General features: G+C 39.3%; 2 protein-coding genes and 1 long non-coding RNA gene across 5 annotated transcripts in view; 2 read left to right on the forward strand and 1 right to left on the reverse strand.

Annotated features, from left to right (window-relative positions):
- Positions 1-3808, forward strand: part of LOC131132447 (hatching enzyme 1.2-like) — a 147688-nt gene extending 143880 nt beyond the window's left edge. Inside the window, exon 9 of the mRNA XM_078792453.1 lies at positions 3799-3808. Coding sequence (XP_078648579.1) covers positions 3799-3800 — 2 coding nt within the window. The 3' untranslated portion in view covers positions 3801-3808. The remainder of the gene's footprint in view (positions 1-3798) is intronic.
- Positions 260-20069, reverse strand: bnc1 (basonuclin zinc finger protein 1). Of its 3 annotated transcripts, none has more exons than XM_058078365.2 (5): positions 19720-20069; positions 8809-8911; positions 8397-8632; positions 3033-5071; positions 260-1349 (listed from the first exon to the last, which is right to left on the reverse strand). In XM_058078365.2, the coding sequence occupies exons 1-5, from the start codon at positions 19729-19731 to the stop codon at positions 569-571; spliced, it is 3171 nt and encodes a 1056-aa protein (XP_057934348.2). In that variant the 5' UTR covers positions 19732-20069; the 3' UTR covers positions 260-568. The 3 variants fall into 3 exon arrangements, with proteins under 3 accessions (XP_057934348.2, XP_078648575.1, XP_057934349.2); XM_078792449.1 differs by having other exon boundaries at positions 8397-8468; positions 19720-20068; XM_058078366.2 differs by lacking the exon at positions 19720-20069 and having other exon boundaries at positions 8397-8468; positions 8539-8632; positions 8809-8827.
- The window catches only part of LOC131132593 (uncharacterized), a 28057-nt gene continuing 11194 nt past the window's right edge, over positions 4854-21716 (forward strand). Inside the window, exons 1-4 of the long non-coding RNA XR_013627853.1 lie at positions 4854-5090; positions 6797-6875; positions 8422-8600; positions 18118-18152. This is a non-coding gene — a long non-coding RNA (uncharacterized LOC131132593). The remainder of the gene's footprint in view (positions 5091-6796; positions 6876-8421; positions 8601-18117; positions 18153-21716) is intronic.

The following is a 21716-nucleotide window of genomic DNA, read 5'->3' on the forward strand; positions in this document are numbered from 1 at the left end:
TGACAAAGTTGCAGAGCTGGCAACACTGCTGACATTAGGAGGTCTTTATGCACCCCTCTGTGGATTTTATACACCTTTATACACCATCTGTGGACTGAACGTCTTGGTCAACATTTGCAGAATGCAGCAATCTGAGAAGGAAACACAGAGAACAACAACATAGATCACAGAGCACTTCCAAGAAGTTACTGGTCAAGCTCACAATAGTACACATCTTTGACCAACAGTTGATTCGACAAAATGAAGCACATGACACAAGTTCAAGTTTCGTCACAAATTGTTCTTGATTGTTACATTATTGAACAGTAAAACAAAGACAACAACAAAAGTTTCCCATCTTCTTACTTGGGACTACCAACGGACATTGTGAATTGAAATACATGGCCCATAAGGCAAAGCAAATACAATACAGTACAATATAGGAGTTTAGTCCTATACTTACATTGAATTCACTGTCACCTTCGTTATACATGGATGATTGTACTATCAGACTTCTTCCCTCAAACTCTTGACTTATGTGACTAATATGGAATTGAAAAAGTGCTAATTTAGGTGCTCTAAAACCGGACTACATGAAATCTGCCACCATGTCTTCCTGCTCCACTTTGGCCCCCGCGCTAACAACCAGGTTCCTATGGAGGTTGGGGTTCTGACTATGCCTGTTTCTGCTTCGCACGGAAGAAAATGTTGTGTCGCACCCGGGGACTTTACACTTGTGAAGCAACCTGAGATGGACTGTCTTGTAATGGGCCCTGAATGTTCCCTTGTTGCTGTAGACCTTTTGGCACATGTGGCAGGTTATTGGAGACCCGCTCCCCACTCCTTGGAGCCCGATCTGTACTTCCCCACCAAAAACTGAGCTCTTCTCTCCCCCATGCAGTGACTGTTCCCCCCCAGGCCTCCCCACATGGCTCCCATCACAGCTCTCTTCACTGTCCTCCATAGGGAGTGCCTCAATATCCCCTCCGACCCCCTCTCCGTCCTCACTAACAACTTCATCCGAGTCCCAGTAGGACGGAGCGCTGCTGCTGCAATGAGGCGGAACAGAGGAGGAGGTACTCAAGTCCAGCACTGTTCCGTCGCCACCCCCTCGTAATCCCTGTGTGTCTCCTTTGGGAGGTGTTTCTGGTGCTGTGGGCATTTTGCTCATGGGGTAGACCAAGCCCATGCGGTTTTTCCCTCTGCAAATCACAGAGGTGAGATCCCTGTCACACTGGTCCTGGCAGTAGTCCATCGTCCCAACGGAGTCGCTTTCTTTGCGGTGGGATGATGCTGAGTAGAGGTTGTTGCCGGTATAGACGGGGTCTTTGGTCATCAGCTTGTGGTGAAGGGTCAAATTGGCACTATGTCTGCAGAGAACAACATTGTTAATACATGTAATGAACTGTCATGCAGTTCTATGCTCTAACTGCAAAAATATTGCCGAATATTTGCCGAAATTCGCTTATCATGGTCAGGTCTGGAACCAATCAACCGTGAACATTTACAATGATTCTAATGATTTAGAAATGAAATGACACCTCCTATAGTCATCGTTATACTCCTATAACCCAACATAGTAGCATAGTAACGCTGTAATAAGAGAATATAAGACATAATATACATGTTGTTCCATTTTTGAACTTCCTGTTTCTGTACAGTACTTCCTGCGCTATTACAATACAATAACAATAATACATAATAATGATAATACATATCATCACATCTTGTAATGCGTTCTGAATGCCTTATATTTGTATTTTACTTCACTTAACCATTAGTAAGCTTTAAAATGCTTCAATCAGGCAAAATATATGTCCACTTTGCTTAAATATGAATATTTTATGACTACAGGGTTCTCTCGTGTTGTGGTTCACCTTTTGCAAATTTACTGTTTTGCTGAATTTTGTTGTTGTTTAGTATTCTTGATTTTTTTGAGTGTATGAACGCTGTTACAGGCCGTGCCTGGCCCTTTAAGACGAATTGCAGCATCTGCACCACTCATTGTCTTCTGCGTCCTGATTGGCTGTAAACCACTGTCAATCAATTCCCTTCATACCACCCTGATGTGTCTCACTAGCTTGCTAATTTTTTCTTGTATTGTTTCTTGAATTGGCTCATTGTTGTGCATTGTTTGACTTCCTTACTCAATCCATTCCATAGTTTGATTCCACATACTGAAATGCTATGGCTAGCATAACGTAGTCCTAGCATAGAAGTGTTTCAAATGTACTTCTTCCCTCAAATAATATTTCACCCCCCCCCCCCCCGTAGAGAAGTATTGGATGACATTTTTAGCTAATTGGTTATTTTTAGCCTTATGCATTATTTTAGCTGTTTCAAGATGAACTATATCAGCAAGTTGAAGTATTTGTGATTTTAGAAATAAGGAGTTAGTATGTTCTCTGTAGGCGGCATTATGAATTATCCTTACTGACCTTTTTTGCAGTACATTTAGCTAGTGAAGATAGCTTTTATAGTTATTAGCCCATATTTCCACACAATAAGTAAGATATGGTAGAACCAGAGAGCAATAAAGAGTGTGGAGTGATTTCTGATTGAGAACAAATTTTGCTTTGTTCAATATTGAAATATTTCTGGCCACCTTATGTTGTATATTTGTAATATGAGGTTTCCAGCTCATATTTGCTGAGGTAACCAAAATTGACAAGTGTGAATGCAGTCCACCAAACCCAGAACAGTGCCAACAGGCTGCCGGGATGTTTTGCAAGTGGACTCTAGTCCTGAATGAGGCAAGTGGGGTCAGTGGCCACCCAAAATCAGACGATGTAGTGTGCAATGTGAGATAATAGAGTGAATGAATAATGGGTTCTCACTGTAAGTAAACATACTGTATGTATCAAATACACGGTCAAATCGAGGGCCGATTATTTGGTTCCTCTGACAAAAATACAAGCCTGAAACCAATCAAATTGGAGTAGCTTTTTAAAATGAATGGTTCAGACCATGTTTGGTCCATCATGTAAATGATTCCGAGAGATACATACATATATGGCTTGGAAGCAATACCAACAATACTTCTTTCATCTCACCTGTCTCTACTCCTGCGTGAGGTAAAAGCCGCAGTGCAACCATCCACTGTGCACACGTGCATCTCCTTGAGGTGCACGTTTTGGTAATGCATCTTGACACTGTGGGGGTTCTCCAAAGTCATCGAGCAAACGTCACAGTGATGAAACTGGTCAGCATTTTGCTCCACCTCCGATGAGCCTGAATCAGCATGGTCATCTGCAGAGACCTCAGATCGCTCCTTCTCATGGACTTGAAGAGCACTCCCGTTTGTCAGGCTGTGCTCACTCCACTTGAGCTCTGGAAGGTGGTCATCTTCATGCAAGGGGGTTTTACACTCTCTCCCATTACTTTCCTCATTAGAAATGAGTTCCTGGTTGGCCAAAGGGTTCCCTCGGAGGGTCTTGACCAACCTGTTTTTGAAAGGGGGTGATCGGCTGATGTTGGTCTCTGCATCAACTTTCCCTTCTCTTGTGTCCTCCTTGAGCTCTTCTCTTGTCATCTCAAAGTTCTGGGTGAACAAAGGCCTTCTACATTGCCTTTCTCCATCCTCCCCCAAATACTCTCTGTTCTCTTTGTGTTCATCAAAGTGTGTTTGTCCTGCTTGGTGATCAACACATTCTTCCTTGTCTCGGTCGTCCTCTGTGTTGCTACACATATCCATCTGCTCGTCTGGTTCCAGCATCTCCTTCTCGATCTTTATTGGCATGCTTGATTTTCGAGACTTTTTCTTTGGTATGGGGTCGGCGTTGCAGATGTCAGGAACGGTGGTAGGTTTCACAGACACGGAGGATGACAGAAGAGGGAGTGACGGAAGTGTCCCAGGAGTATTGGCCAGTTCTGCTGGTGTAACAAGGCTGCGGTAGAAAGGCAGGACTGGCTGGACTGTCTTTAAATTGGGGAAGAGTATTCCACTCTGGCCGATGCTGGGGAACGAGCTGGTGTGAATCTTAGGACATGTGTCCACTTGACTTACCATGTAACTGGGAACTGACTTGTGACTTTCAGGGGAACAGATTGGGATGGATGAGCCATATTCCGGCCTTTTCTCTCTCGGAGAGCCCTCATCGGCAGACAAGGTGCCGCGCAAATCTTTGTCCCTGTTGTTGCGATTCATGGGCATGTGAAGCCGTGGATTAGGATTTGCACTGTGGCGGTTGCGACTGCGCAGCGAGCTGAACACCATGTTGCATCCTTCAATTGTACACTTGTGCTTAATCTTGAGGTGCACTGCGTTGTAATGTATTTTCAGTGTGCCTTTGTCATAGAACGTCTTCTCACAGGCATTACAAAATACACGGCCCTTCTTTAGAGATCCCACACCCCCATTTCCTACAAAGTTCCCCCCTCCACTGTTCCCATTGCGCAGCTTACCCTCAGGGGACATTTGGGTCCCATCAGAGCTCATGGAGGGTGTGCATGGTGTGGGGGGCCCATCAGAGTAGTTGTCACTGGTAGAGAAATCTTCAGCTTCAATCTTTGTTGTCGAGGAAAGACCGTCCAGTGGCTTGTCTCCACTTTGGTCCAGATCAGCAGTGAACATAACAGAGCTGGAACATACATGGCTGCTTTCCGCAGGAAGTGGAACATGAAGGTGGTTCTCCCTTAATGCACTGTCCGGCTTTTGATCATCTTGTATTTCGCTCTGGGGCTCCACCGAACCGTGGAAAGACTGGCGGAGTTGTTGGTGAAGCTGCTGGTGTGAACCTGTCGGGGAGCCCAGGAACGGCGCTGGAACAGAACCTAAAAGCTGGAACGGCAGCATGAAGGCCATGCTGTTAATGAAGTTTTCAAAGTGGTGCATGTTGTTGCTGCTCTGCCTCTCTGCTTTGTTTGTAGACATGTTGGCGGCAGTGCATGGGGTGTTACGCTCAATGAAAGTCCGGATATCTGAGCTGGTGCGAGTGCTGGGCACTAATACCGATTGTCCCTCCTTGTCTTGCAGGGCCATGAGCTCCACAATGGACTTGGTTTCGCCAAAGCGCAGGAACTGTTGCAAGGTTGCAATCTCCTCCTCAAATGTCATCATAGCCCAACGATCCAACACTTTCCCTGCTACATCCTGGGACAAACACAACAAGGTAGAGGAAGTGGGACGGGTAGAGGGGTGGAATGGAGTAAGAAAGAGAAAGACACATGTTTCAACATTAGTGTTGTCTTTTGGATCACTCATACATTAGCCACGTTTACATGTGGAGATTTCTCTTTCTGAATGACCTTTCCGAAAGCAATGGTATACATGGAAAGGAATATTCCAATTGTGTGTCTACATGCGCCGCTATAATCAACCAGAATAGTCAATGGGGCATGCCCAGTAAAGTGTAAACACCAACATCACGTGATACCGACTTCCTCCAGTTTTTCTTTCACTTGTTGGAATAACTCCGTATTGCCAGTTTTTCCTTCGTCGAGTCTTGAAATTTAGTTTGAATCAAAAACAAACTTTCCGCAGCAGTCCAGTGCCGATTGCTCGCCTCCATTTTTTTAAATGGAAGAACGTCTGGAGCTGCGTGTTACGTCATATCTCAGCATTCGCTGAAAGAACGCACCCGGATACAGGAAACGATATTTGATAATTAAGCTCGGCACATGTTTTATATAGATATGTATTTTCTTTTTGAATAAAACTGGACTTGTGAATGGCGTATAGAAGGGTTTAGATTCTGTTCCACAGATGGCGCTAATGCACACCAAAGCTGCTTGCCAACCGCCAATAAACAACAGAAGAAGAAAAACACCACGAAGAAGAACGCAGTCTGACAACTTTCCGTTTGAGCAGGTACAAGATACCTCAATCGGATTGGGGAAAGGAATATTCCACCCCTGGGAATCCCATTATATATTCATACAGATTGGCACTTTTGTTAGATTTAGGTTAGATTTTTTTTTAGATTTTTTCCGTTTGAGCAAATAACCCGAATGGAATTGGAATATTTGGGTCCATGTATACGTGGCTATTCATAAGACTCTTCAGCTGTTCTAATTTCCTGGCATCTCCTATCCTTCAGAACTACGACCAATCATTGAAATACTGTGCCGCTCTCACGGCCGTGATCACATGTCACATCTTTAGATTTTTCAGTATGTGGCAAATGCTGGTATAATGTTTGGAAAACTGGATTAATTGGTGAATTACCTGATAGAGTTTCAAAAATAAAGACAGCTAGTGATGCAAAAGCTAAGTAGTTTAAGGTAGGTATGTAATTGTAATGATAATGTAATTGTACCATTACACCTGCACAAGCTTACACATAAATACAACGCAATGATGGCATGAAAATGAAATTACACACATACAGTGTATGCACTCAAATATATCACACAAATATATTTGCTTGTTCATATCGAACAAGCAAGCCCGGTCGGATCAATGCCTCTCCCTCGGCCCAGTAGTGATCACATGTCGATTTATCCGTCTTTGAAAGTGAGGAGCAGCTTGGTGCTGTAACCATAATTAATATTTCATCACAGAGCATTCATTGAGTGCCTGTTGAGGATTCTGACTCTACCCCCGCCATTAGATGAGCTAACATGAATTAAATGCAGCCGAACTTGAATACTTGATGATGTTGTAATTGACATGAGAGCTCGGGCTGACGCTGTCTGCCCAAGAAGACTCCGCGCCAGGTTGGCCGCAACTTAAGAGGATGTTTGGTGGAGGAGACATTTACAAATCTACCCTGCACAGCAGTAAGACCACAGAAATCAAGGGATGCGGAATTGAAAGTTATTGCTCAGTACGAAAGCTCATAACCATGCTTTGTCCTTCTTGTGTTGTTTTAAACAGCTTTTACTGTTCATACAGAAGAATTGAAGGCTGTGGGTGAATTACCAGATGACCTCCCAACAAAATATCTTTGATCTGTGTAAGTGTCTGGCGTCTTCTGCTTATGCAACCGAGTATGAGTCATGTTGACCTCAAGTCATGCATTCCCAATTATGGTGCGTTCAAGGGCAAGTGTGAAATCTGGTCGCTTGCCGAAAAACAAAAACAAAACTGAAGCATAAAGACAACAACTTAAAAATTGTGGGCTTGTTTTCGGAACTGTGGTACATGTATGCTTATACCTGGATTATCACATAATTATAAATTACTGCCCATTTTTAGAACATTTAAAAAAATTTTACCCTTCTATTTTTAGTAAGCTTTTTTTTATTGTCAATTACAGATACCGTATTTTCTGGACTATAATTTGCTCCGGAGTATAAGTCGCACAAGGCCAAAAATGCATAATTAGGTAGAAAAAAACATACATAAGTCACACTGGAGTATAAGTCACATTTTTTGCGGGTAATTTATTTGACAAACTACTTGACCAAAACAGACATTATGTCCTCTTGGAAGGCAAGTTCTACCAATAAAAGAATAGAGAACAGGCTGAATAGGTGTAAGATATGCTAACACAATGCTTATTCAGCTACACAAAAAATAAACATGAACAGAAAAGGTGTCCAGTGTTTATGTAACATAAACACTTTTTTCATTTATAAGTCGCTCTGGAGTATAAGTCGCAGGAACAGCCAACCTATGAAAAAAGTGCGACTTATAGACTATAAGGAAAATACGGTATATACATTTTAAAGTACTTTAAATTGAAATGACTCATTATCTTTTATTTCAATTTTAACAAAATTAGATTTTATTTGTCATATCACTTTTTGGGCTGCCAACTCCCGATAAATAGGGACACCTTATTGGCACTTTTGGTTAATTTGTCTTTAATTGTGTGAAATTAACATTATACTATTTGACACAAACCTGAATTAGTTTTGATGCATGTTTTGGAGAATAGAGTATACAAATATATGGGAAACTTAGACAACTAGTGTTTTGAAGACAAGACGTGATTATTAAAATGATAAAAGGGAGCGAGGTTGTTAAGCGTAACTTGCTAACGTGATAGCTGCTTGTAACTTCCCCGTGGGACTAAAAAGAGCTCCGGACTAGCCGCATTGCTTGTTTGATTTAAAAGCAAATTGTCATTGTGTGTAATAAAAAAATACTCACATTTGCAGTCAGTTTGAAGACCAGAGGCTAGGTGGAAAAATAGCTAGCTAGCTAGCTAGCTAGAAAAATGGCGTGTAAACACGATGTGGAATGGCAATGAGACTGGAGACAGCGCAATGTTAAATTCAGCATTTACACAATTCTTTAGACTTTTGGAAGCATTTTATATATGTTATCCAATATCTGATCCAGTGTATTTGGCCAGTATCAAACTGATAATGATCCTGAGTATTGGATTGTATAGTCATTTTAGATCACCATTCTGTTGATAATAATAAAAGTTATAGTAATAAAGTTATATAATTTTTTTACATACATACATACAAACAAACAAACATGTTCTGCCACTGAAGTGACAAAAGTTTCGTAGGACTTTTACCTGAAGTACGTATCCTCGTATGTAGTCCTGCAGTGTCCAGTCCAGTGCATTGAGGATTTGGATTACCTCTTCCTGTTTGAGGACAGAGAAAAGGCGGTCCAGAAGGATCTTGAGGCGGATGGGAATTGCTTGGGTACCGTACAGCATCAAGCTGCAGATGTCAAACACCACATTGGAATGCACGATCTCCACCTGGCTGCTCTGGTACATTTGATGCACCTTCAGTTTACTGAGAGCTAGGACATATAGACATACATTTCAGTCACCGTACAGTGCATTGCAAAATTATATGAAATCATAAAAATACCCAAAAATCTTTGTGTGATTAAAGTGTGAATTAACGACTCCTACTTCCACAATGCAGTTCACGTAAGAGCAGGATATGTCGGCATTAGATTGAGTGAACACTCACCGTGAGCCACCCAGCCATGCTTGCAGTTTTCACACTGCCGTCGCTTCAACTTCCCAGGCTTAAAGTTGTCGCAGTTGCAATTCACCAAAGTGCAACAGATAGCCTAGAAAAAAAGAGGTAAATATATAAATCCAGATTGGACAAACACTTTGGTGAGATTCATAAAGTATACTTCACATGTACAATATGTTCTTGCATTTCACACCGATGTAGTGTGTGCACTTGCATCCTGAAAAGCACACTTTGAACTCCACACACCATCCCCGGCTCCTTATAGTTGCATTGACATGACTTGGAGATGAATGAAAACCGATTCCCAGTTATATACCTTCTTAATGTTAAGGAGCATTAAAGTAAAATAGGCTGTTCATCACAAGTTTCAGACCAAAATCTTGTAAAAAAAAAAAAAACAGATTCAATGTAATTTTCTGTCAGGTGTTCAACTTGTTATTGTCTCTTGATGGCAGTTTAGCTGTCCTTCAAGATGAAGTTTGTCACTGATGCCAAGTGCAGTCCAACAACCAATCAGACTGCATCTACAAGAGGAGGCTTTTAAGACAAAAGTCCTTGTCTCCTACAATGCCACGTACGTAATTGACTGTTTGGAGTTTGCACAAAAGCACCAAACATGGGACATTGAAAGGTGGAAGAAAGTTTTATTCTCTGATGCGGAAAAATGTAACATTAACGGTTGTGATGGCTTTCAATGTTGTGCAGGGGCGTCAAACGCAGCAGCTGAAAACCTCCTCAAGATGCAACATTCTACTTTTTTTTAATCACCTAAAATAGTTATCAGTGTATAATAACACACCGCATTTCACATCTTTGAAATAGGCATAAAGAGGGCTGTACGGCGGATGAGTGGTTAGCACACAGACCTCACAGCTAGGAGACCAGGGTTCAATTCCACCCTCGGCCATCTCTGTGTGGAGTTTGCATGTTCTCCCTGTTTATGCGTGGGTTTTCTCCTGTTTCCTCCCACATTCCAAAAACATGCTAAGTTAATTGGTGACTCCAAATTGTCCATAGGTATGAATGTGAGTGTGAATGGTTGTTTGTCTATATGTGCCCTGTGATTGGCTGGCCACCAGTCCAGGGTGTACCCCGCCTCTCGCCTGAAGACAGCTGGGATAGGCTCCAGCACCCCGTGACCCTCGTGAGGAAAAAGCGGTAGAAAATGAATGAATGAATGAAATAATAAAGAAATAAGTACTAAAAAAGTAACAGCGTTATAATGCCACTATTTGTGGTCCCTTTGTGCTCGTTTCCGTTTTGATTGTACTGTAGTTTTTCGTATGGATAAGGTTTTGGTAGCTACTTTTGTGTATTGTTTTTTAGGTGTCATCCTCAGGTACATTCCGAAAAGCTTTTTGTTTGCAACATTTTGTTTTTGTACGGCCATATATTTTTATATTTTGCCAAATCAACTTGTTTGTTCAAAAACCTAACTGGGCTGTCGCTTTCTTGGCCTTTGTACAAAAGCTTAAAAGAAAAAAAAGCCTCTTTTTGTGTGTCATTTGTGCTCCTTTTCAGGCCCAAGTGTGTTTCAGTTCTTGGGTTTAATGTAACGAGAGGTCTTGGACATACCTGGGCCAGCAAATGCATCAAAATCAATCAATACCAGACACACACACATGGCGCACGGTAAGCGGAGCTGAGAGCATTGGAGTGTTTAGCTGGTCTGCTAATGGATCTTTTCATGAAGACCAGGCTTGGACACACAGAAAGAGTCAAAGTGAAGGCTGAATTGCAGTAATGACACATGTTTTGTGGTTGGCTGCTGACTTGGCAGGGACCCTGTAGAGTGCTCCAGCGCACTGATACAATACAAATGTCTGTGCTTGCTTGCGCTTGCCCTCGCGCACTCAAATGATAAAAAAAAAAACATTTACAGTCAAGAAAGCGAAGGAAAAGCATCATCAGATTTATGATCAAAGGCGGTGTTGTTAGAGCGTCATGTTGAAGAGCTCACACTCTCGCTCTACATCTATAATGTATGAGCGGCGGGGCATCAGAAGACACCAGCAGCATGCTGAGCTTCACTGGTGGACCTCGCTCTGCCTGCGCTGTTGGCTGAATGGGTAGGGGTCTTTCACACCACTTATTTGGGGGCTCGCTGGGCTCTGCACTGCTTGGCCTTGATATCTTGCGTACCTACAACAAAGAGGCTATCAAAAGGGAACATGTCCCCCAGATATTTCACCAAGTATGGTGTATACGCTGATAGCAACACGATTAATAACCCCATAACTTTTTTTGGTGCCTAAAATAATCATACCCAAAGTAATAACAAACTGATATTTTCTCCCCAACAGTCAGAATATGTCTAACTACAGTTATCCATTGTTTATTCATTTTCTACCGCTTTTCCTCACGAGGGTCGCGGGTGTGCTGGGGCCTATCCCAGCTGTCTTCGGGAGGCGGGGTATAACCTGAACCTATGACTTATGACTTAATAAGCCCCTCTACCTGCCCACACGCACATGCAAAGCTTTAAATTATTATTATTTATTCAAAATTTTTGTACAAATTACTGTTTACGCTGTACATTGTTGTTCATATTTGATGTCATATATTTATTCTCCACATTCATTCATTCATTCATTTTCTACCGCTTTTCCTCACAAGGGTCGCAGGGGTTGCTGGAGCCTATCCCAGCTGTCTTCGGGCGAGAAGCGGGGTACACCCTGGACTGGTGGCCAGCCAATCACAGGGCACATATAGACAAACAACCATTCACACTCACATTCATACCTATGGACAATTTGGAGTGGCCAATTAACCTAGCATGTTTTTGGAATGTGGGAGGAAACCGGAGTACCCGGAGAAAATCGGGAACAAGCAAACATGCAAACTCCTAGCTGTGAGGTCTGCGTGCTAACCACTCGACCGCCGTGCAACCTCATCCGTTGTTTATCGTGATGAATTGGTTCCAGACAAAATGGAGTATTTTACACATGTTTTTCTGAAGTTAGGATCAGGCGTTCCAAGGGTGTTCTATTTGGAGACCCTTACTCACACACAGTCCAAGTCTTCACTAACGGCATGCAAACAAAACTCCATGGCTTCCTGACACCGGATCTTGTCTTTCACCACTGTTTTGTCATCATTGTTTTGTCAATTAAGATCAGCAAACCCGTGGTGGAGCTACGGGGAGGGGGGGGGCATGTGGTACAATTTTAAAAAACACGGCTCTGAACATCAGTTCCGTTTCACTGCCACACACAACTTTCCGTGTGAAGAAGCAGCCAATATCTGTTAATATTGGAAGTTCTCTGTGGACGTCTTGAGTTAAAACAGTATCGCCGATTAGCATACACTTCCGTATTGTGCCATGTGTGGGTTTGGTCGCCATGATGGTGAGCAGAATCCCGACACTATGCATTGAAAACATGCCATCGGTGCACTGCTCGGCTATTAATAGCTCTAATAGATGCCCCAAAAGCAGTAGAGAAGGTACGGGGTGACCACCTCCTGGGCACTCTCCGGCCATCTAGTTGATACCAATTGAGGTATTAACTAATTGCCACCCCTATGTGAGTAATGGTTTTGCCTTGGCCACCCCAATGAAATATTTCTGGCTCCCCTGCTGGGTCAACATAGTGTTTACCCAGCCTTACATTATGTTTGAATCCTGTAGTGGTGTGTATCGGTCCAGTCTCCACAAACTAAGCCTTTCAATGACGTACAACAACACACAGGAAAACCATACAAATATTACAAAACACCACAAATGGCTCCACCTGAGACTTATTCCGAAATAGCAACGCTAGCATCAACCAAAGTTTTGCTAAGAAATCTGCATACAACACAGGGGTGTCCAAACTGCGGCCAGGGGGCTGTTCCTATCATTTGCCCGCGGCACATTAAATAAAATTAAAGCAGTAAAAATGGGACAAAAGAGCACAAAAGCGTTTTACAAAATAAAATTACATCAAAATAATATTTAAAAGTAAATGACAAGTTCCTGTTTACAAGATGGAAGTCTCAGCTTCACAAGAAGCAAAAGTTCTTCAAAAAGTCAGGAAAAATTGTACGAGCAAAAAGTTGCAGTTTTAACAGAAAAAGTCCAAATTTAAGAATGCCGTTCTTATTATGCTATTATTGAGTATTATTGAGTGATGAGCCTGTCCGATGTGCAGCCCCAGGATTGGAGATTCTGGGGCGGAGCCACAAGGTCCATTCACACACTGGATGTCTTTTAGCTCCAGTAAGTCACCTCCCATGTTCATGGTTTTTGTCTTGGATAATGTGCAAGTGTTAAGGACCGTAAAAGTGACTATAGGGGTGTTATTACATGTCTAGAGGGCTCTAAACCGTATTTAGAAGGTCGTAAACAGGTTTTCTAAGCTCTAACTGCAAAAATCTTCACTTCATAAATGAGGAATCCTACTTTGTGGAAGTTCACTTATCACACAACACACACATCAACCGTCATAAATAAGGACATTTTGTAATGTATTTACTTCGTATTGGATCGATTGGCTCGAAAATTCTCAGCTCCACTTTCCCCTTTACCAGAATATTATAATTATTATATTATATTATAATATTGTGCAGTATTCTGATCAGGGTTGGGATTTTACATAAAAGAGGACTTTATGAGAAAATATTGCTATTTATGACAAGAACAAAGACTAGAATATGACCAAAATTTCTTTACAAGGAAATACAAATATGAATTCAAATTTTTACAAGATGAAAGTCGCAGTTTTACGTAAAAAAATTGTGTACCGTGAGAAAAAGTCATCATTTCTATGACAAATCACTGAAATTGTATGAGAAGAAGTCCGAATATTATGAAAAAAAAAGAATCTTACATGAAATTCTTACAATTTTACAAGAAGAAAGTCTTCACACTGAAAGAAAAAGTTGCTCTTGATAATATTCATAATAATTGTGAATAAAACTTTCATGACAGAATTAATCATTAATACTAAAATTTTCTAATTTTACCAAATAAATACTATGCAGTATTATGAAGAAGTTTAAATTTTACATGAAAGACTAATAATCTTATGAGAAAATACAGCATTGCTATGACAACAATAGAAAATAGCAATAGCAATAGAAAGACACCAATCATAATTCAGCCAAAATAAAGATGTCTCCAATGCGATTGCGCCTCCTTTTAATGAGGAATTGCTTTACTTGGAAAAACTTATGGTGGTTAGTGTGTAGGCCACACAGTCAGGACATCGGAAAGACTTGGGTTCGATTCTCCGTTTGCATGTTCTTCCCGTTTTCCCGGGTACTCCGGTTTCCTCCCACATTCCAAAAACATGCTAGGTTAATTGGTGACTCCAAATTGTCCATAGGTATGAATGTGAGTGTCTATATGTCATGTACCCCGCCTCTTGCCCAAAGACAGCTGGGATAGGCTCCAGCGTACCAAACACAAACCCGTCACAAACACTCACTGATGCAGGGATAAAATGCATTCAGGACACCTACTGGACAACGATGGGGTGGAAAAGTCACTTTTGCGCTACTGATACCTGGAAGTAAACATCCTCAACTTAGTTTTCAGCGTCTTAAGGGATGAAATAAATGCTGAAAATATGAAATAAAGAAGTTTATGTCTCCACCCAATGTGAGCGTTTGGCTTGCAGCCACGGCGTGATTAATATCACATTTCTCCTCGCCTGCCTCTTGACAATCTTGTCACATCTGGCTGACAAATCCTCACAAGCCTTTTAGTGGCAGCATCCATGCACGGAGGGGGGCTTCTGTCTTCTGTGTGTGTGTGTGTGTGTGTGTGTGTGTTAGGGGAGTAGACTGGGTCCAAAAGGGCTGGAGCACAGCTTGAGGAGACGCTGAAGGGGTAAAAGGCAGGCGCAGTTACAGTACACACACCCTGCCCAACCCCTTTTCACGCATGGACCATCATGAGCCTAATGAGGCTGACCAGCTTGGAACTCAAAACACACACACCTACACAAAGTGGAATGGAATACAAGTGGGTGTGTGTGTGTGTGTGTGTGTGTTGTGCCTCAGGGTCATGTATCACAAAAGAAGAAGAGAGAGACAGAAAGTGATGGAGGTAAACAGGAAACAAGACAGCAGGAGTCTGGACATATAATACGCAAAAAGTTGAATTTAATTCATAGAGAACATAACATATACTGTGTTACGTCTAATAATATGCAAATTAAATTTCATTTATTTTTCAAATTAAATTAAATTAAATTTACTTTTTTATTTAGACTATATCAGTATATTGATTAATAAATGTTAACATATATATATATTTTTTTTTTCAACATAAAAAATGATAATATAGTGACTGCTGTGCCCCGCCCCGCTTTTACTCATGTTTTAACTGTGTATTAACGAATGAACGTTGTATTTTAATGTATCTTTTACTCTGTTTACTTGCTTTTATTCAACTCCATTCTTCTGTAAAGTGTCTTTGAGTATTTTGAAAAGCGCTATACAAATAAAATGTATTATTAATATTATTAGAAATATATATACTATATTTTTTAGATCTTTATTTACATTATGTGCAGTATATAGAAAGAAAGATGTAAAATATATAAATTATATAAGTATTTTCATAGTATATGCATTTTATCTACCTAAAAATTGGAAAAATATAGTAAATAAAAAAGATACTGTTTTATATATCCTAACATAAATCAATGCATTACATTTAAAAGGGCTAAAATATATTTAAATCATAATTAACTGCATTTTGTACATTGCTAACTCATAATTAACCGCAGATAAATTTGTTGTTGTCAACTTTAATCTAACATTATACCGTAAAGAAGCCCATTGTATTAAAGTTTCATTCAAAGCATGCTGGCATAGAAAATGGATGGATGGAATATACAGTCAGAGATCACCCAGTTTTTGCATGTTTAATGCAAGCGGCGACTTTGTTTGATGGTGCATGAACGCACCATGCTGAACTGCTACGTATATTGTATTTGCCCCCCTTTCTTTCACCTCATATTTGCCCCCAAATGCTGGTACCATGTGGGCATGCATACAGTATTTATATTTTGAAACTCTTTCCCGGTGACTGCTAATCCATTCTCACGTTGACAAAAGCCCCCAAATAGCTGTCCTCGGCTATGCCTGCTGGTAAATAGAAGCTGATAACCCAAATTTTAGCTTGCAGTTCAAAGCAAAAAAAATCAACCAAGAGATGGCTCGCATCTAAGAAACACTCATGAATTGGAACAATGGGATGCAAGGGTATCACTGTATAAATGACAATTAAAAAACACCGGCAGTGCTCACAGTACTCCGTGACGACTCAAAGCGACATGACATACAAATAACTGTTCTTGTCGCTCGAGCCATCTGCCGCCCTGTGAAGCTAAACTTATCGTTCAAAATACCAATTTCTTTCTCCATTTCTGCTCATTTATTATTTGTTTCCACTTGTGGCGCTAAATCCACCACTGCGTTTGAACAAACTACAGTGTGGGCAGAGGGTCAAACAGGACATGCGCACGTTAATCGCACACACAAAAAATATTGTTGTGAAAGGAAATGTCCGTTAATATGTTAGTGCTTTAACTTTTACAGCCCTAATATATATACAAATTGGTATGCATGTTTTTTAAATGAGATTATATACAGTATATTGGATTAAAAAATGTAAATAGTAATATTATATATTTTTTAAATAATTGTGTAATACATTTTGCTGGTGTCTCCAAAAATATAATAAATAAAAACTATTTTATTTTATGTATTGTAATATAAATACTAAAGTTTTTAAAGTAATACATTAATTAAAAAAAAGCTTTTATATTTTTCTTTTTATTTATGCATTTTCCACAATGGAAACACATTAATAAAAATATGTTTTATATATTGTAATATAAATACAAATATTATAAAAGTAATCCATTAATTTAACATATTTATACATTTTATTTGTATTTTTTTTACAATGGAAACTAAATTATGTTTTTTATATTGTAATATAAATACAAATATTTCAAAAATAAATTTAATAAAACTTTTCTTCATATATTCTTTACTTGTACATTTATAATATATGTACTTTTCTCTCAATACAAAAAATATCTAATAATTCTGTATTAAATGCATTGTACCTGTAAGATAAAATATAAAACATGCAGACACTCATAAATACTTGGGAATTACTTGCATGGATTACTACAACATACAACAAATTTAAATAATGTTAATAATAGATTAATAGATTTTAGAATAATAGAATAGATAATAGAATAATAGATTTTATTTATAAATGTATTGATTGATTAATGCCACCTCTTTGACCAAATGACAGGGTTATGTGAAACTAGTTTTAACTAGCATCCAAAGGGACCGGCTGGGGTGAATATTCCTCATATGACTTTCTTATATTATACCATTAAAACACCTGCTAAAGCCAACCGTATGGCCATCCACTCCGTCCTTTATTTTCCATGCAAGGTGGCGATGGAGCCTACACCAGCTGACTCTGTGGGTGGAGTACGCCCTGCACTGTCAACAACAGGGATTACATTACGAGTCGCTCCTTTGTTTTTTCCAATTTCGGATCAACATTTTCAATAAAAGTGACTATTGTAATTATTGCATTGGATTCAGCTCCCCTTCTCTTTTCAATTGCCATTGTGTACTTGCAGCATAATCCAGGTTTAATCCCCATGTGTGCCTCACACACTTACTAAACACATAAATTATAACTAAGAACTCATGAATGATAATGGAATATGATTTATGAACACGTAGAATTTGAGTCTCAGTGTAGCCTATGGTAGCACAGCAACTATGGTGCATTAAAGAACCGTGGAACAATATGTATTAACATGTATTTGTGAATGGGATGTTGTTTTCAGCAAATGAAAAAATAAAATAAAATAAATTTTTTTTACCAAAAATTTGTGAATTTGTGGCGGTGTGTGAATGATGCAACTATGGTGCATTAAAGAACCGTGGAACAATATGTATTAACATGTATTTGTGAATGGGATGTTGTTTTCAGCAGACAAAAAAAATATGTTTTTTGACCAAAAATATGTGAATTTGTGGCGGTGTGTGAATGATGCAACTATGGTGCATTAAAGAACCGTGGAACAATATGTGTTATTATGTATTTGTGAATGGGATGGTGTTTTCAGCAGACGAAAAAAAATAAAATAAAAAAAATGTTTTTAAATATGTGAATTTGAGGCGGTGTGTGAATGATGAATGTTCAGGATCCAAGTAAAACCACGTTCGTCCACTCTCACAGGTCCAAAAACCCACACATGCAGAATATCTTCCCGTTATTGACACTATCGCACAGCTAATGTCTGTTTTTGTGTTTTCTCGCAGACCTGAGAACACAAAGGCAGACCGTCGTATCCCAGGTGAGGACATTTGGCGACAGCGTCACTGTGTCAGGAACTTTGACAACATGATACAATACTGTAGTGGCGATACATTCCATAGAAATGTCTATATCACTGTAGATATCACCTTCTTTTCTCTGTCCTTATTTGCTGTAGAAGCTATATTTTGTTTATTCTTTTAAACTCCTATTTGCTTATTTATGCATTCATACATTTATCATAATCATTTTGGTCTTTTTTACTATTGACTTATCCATTTTATTTCCCAGAATTTATTCTTTTTTCTTCCTTATTCCAGTGTAACATAAAAGCAATGCATTTTTTATGAGTAATAGGGCCGCCTCTACCAATTATTTTCTCAGTGGATTAATCAATCAATGGATTAATCGGTTAGGCCCAAGACGGACCAAATCAATATGAAGCAAAGACAGTTGGCTGTTTGATCAGCAGCATATCAGAAAAGTGGTAAAAATGCCCATTGTTGTTTTCCGAAGTCAAACCTGATGTGTGATCCATGAATATCTTAAAATAATATGTCTGCTTTTATGAATAACTACAAAACTAAAAACGATTCGAGAGGCTGAAATCAAGAAAAGGAGGAATTGAATACCAAAAGAGTTGTTGATTCATCGGATAAACAACCATCCAACAATTCATTGTTAATGAGTTATTTGCTTGAAATAGTTATCCCAAATATTTTGATGCCGGAATGTGTTCACAAATGTGACGAAATGACATTCATGCCAATGGGAATTTGTAGCGCGGAAACATGCACATTTCTGGGAAAAGCGAGAATTTTTGGGATGAGGAACGATCTAAGCGGAATATTTGAATGAGGTGAATGTTTTGATGTTGGAATGACTTGAATGCACCCTGAACCTTTCCAATTGGAATATTTGGAAGTACAGAAATGTGGGAATTATTTGGAGTGTGCTTGGATGTCATGTTTGAAAATGCGGAAGTAGCGAATAACATCAACAATGTTGGAATGATATTCCAAATTTACAGATGAAATACTGTATGTATTGTATATACAGTATATTTGTATATACGTATATTCAGAATACTAAAAACTGGATGTGAATCTTGGGAACTTGGTAAGCCTTCTTGTATTTTTCTGTTTTCATTTTTGAATGGAAAGTCAGGAAAATAGCTCCCAAACCGAATCGATAAGGATGTTCTTGTCTGATTTACATTTCATAATGACAATACCATCAATTTGTCATAAATACATATATATTGCCGTTTTAAGAAGACTTTTTATCAGGACATGCACTTTTTATGAAGATAAGCAGTGTTAGGCTGGCACGAGTATGCAAAATACAGCCACATGTCTTAAAATACAAAAAATGAGTATCATGTAGTACAAGTAAATCATATAGTCAATCACAAGTGCATCACATACTAGTGATGTACTTGATGTACAAACACGGCACGGCCAATTCAAGCACTATAAAATGACTTATCTAAAAGGCACAACACAAGTAAAGTATCATATGCTGCAGTACTTCTGCCTTCCTGCACACTACCTTGTACCCAAAAGTTGTGTCAGAAAGCAGGAATGAGTAGAAAGGTGCCTTCTTACCTCCTCCGCCATTGTCAGTCAGTCAGATGTTTCCAAGGGTACCACGGCGTTGGCCATTCCCTGGCTGTCCCGCAAAACAACTCTTTCCAACTCCCCTGCTTGCACGCGCACTATTGCAAAAAGAGCCTACCCATCCAACACCCAATACATATATACATAGTACTGTATATAAATATATATATATATATATATTTACATACACACTGATACACAGTAAACACCTTTTCCACACAAAAGCAAAGCGGTCTGCGCTTTTACTCTCACTTAACACACGCCTCCTCTGCTTTCTCCTCTAATGTTGCCGTGGACTGGCTACTAAACTACTCAAGATGTTCTGTGTGTGCGCGTGTGTGTGTATGTGTGTGTGTGTGTGTGTGTGTGTGTAGAAACTGGGCACATGGGATTGGAATGAGATCCTCCCACTCGGCATTCTCACCTCTGGAGCTCCCTCCCTTGCCTGAAAACTACACACACACACACACACACACACAGAGAGGTGTGCAGTGCACACACACACACACACACACACACACACACACACACCCTTGGAGTCACAGGGCAGTCCCCTCACAGCTGGCTGGAAGAGGGCATGACACTCATCTTTCACAGAGATTTGATCAAAAGGAACCACAAAGGCTAGAGGCTCTTCTAATGCAGTCAGGGGAGACTCGCCCCCCCCCATTCCCCATCACGACGCCCCCCCACCCAGCCCCCTCCTTTCTCCCAGTAACGCCTAAATCAACGCCGCCCCTCTCGGTGCACACATCCCAGCGTGTGTGTCTGGATTCACCTTAACACAGCCCCGCGAACAGCCTCCATAACAAGTTAGGCCTTGTGCCGTCAGGAATGTGTCAGCGTCTGAGTGTTTCTTAGGACGACTAGGTAGTCAACCTTTGTGTACTACACACTTCTACTTTCCTTTCACCTCTTTTTTACTGCACCAAAATACATACTGACATCTGTAATTGGCCATGAGGTGTTTATCGCATTGTTAAATTGGTACCAGAGAGAAATGTGCGAGTCATGAACGAGTCGTTCAAAACTTACAAGTTTTTTTTCACGAATCCAGACTTATAGGGATAATAATTCTTTGTTCCAAATTCGACCATGATAAGTGAATTTCCGCAAAGTAGAGTGCATAGAATACCATAGAATACATGTTTAACATTATTAGAGCCCTCTATGCACGCAGTAACATCCCTATACTCACCATTACACTACTACTATCCAATACAGTCGACACACTCAGAGAAAATAAGGCTTGTGCTTCTGTGTGTGGCTGTAAATGAGATAAGTATGATGATTGTGCCTGTTACCTACAGTAAAAGCCTGTGTCACCAAACATTACAGAAACATTACTGATTACTGACTAGTGTAGAATACTACATATCATCACAATATCTTCTGAATGCATTATGTTTGTATTGTACTTACATCAGCCATGTTTGTGCTGAAAAATGCCCAATTTAGGCATTAATTATGTCAAATTAAATATGCTTTAATATGCCTTTTTTTGACTAATAGTATGTTGTATTTGTACTTTGGTACGTGACAAAAATAAAATATACACAAAAATATACATAAAATAATAAATAATAAATAAATAAAATAATAAAATTTATTTATTTATTTATTTATTTATTTATTTATTTATTATTTATTATTTTTTTATTTTTTTATTTTATTTCATTTTATTTACTACTTACTACTTTTTTTACTACTTTTACTCTATTTAAACTATATTAGGAAAGCAGGAAGTGAAAAAATGTAACAGTTATGTCAAATTAAATATGCTTTAATATGCCTTTTTTTGACTAATAGTATGTTGTATTTGTACTTTGGTACGTGACAAAAATAAAATATACACAAAAATATACATAAAATAATAAATAATAAATAAATAAAATAATAAAAATTTATTTATTTATTTATTTATTTATTTATTTATTTATTTATTTATTATTATTTTTTAACTTTTTAATTTTTTAATTTTTTAA

This window comes from Doryrhamphus excisus, linkage group LG1 (assembly GCF_037039965.1).
Source record: "Doryrhamphus excisus strain RoL-2023G ecotype Guam linkage group LG1, RoL_Dexc_Guam_v1.1, whole genome shotgun sequence".
Classification (NCBI taxonomy): Eukaryota; Metazoa; Chordata; class Actinopteri; order Syngnathiformes; family Syngnathidae; genus Doryrhamphus; species Doryrhamphus excisus.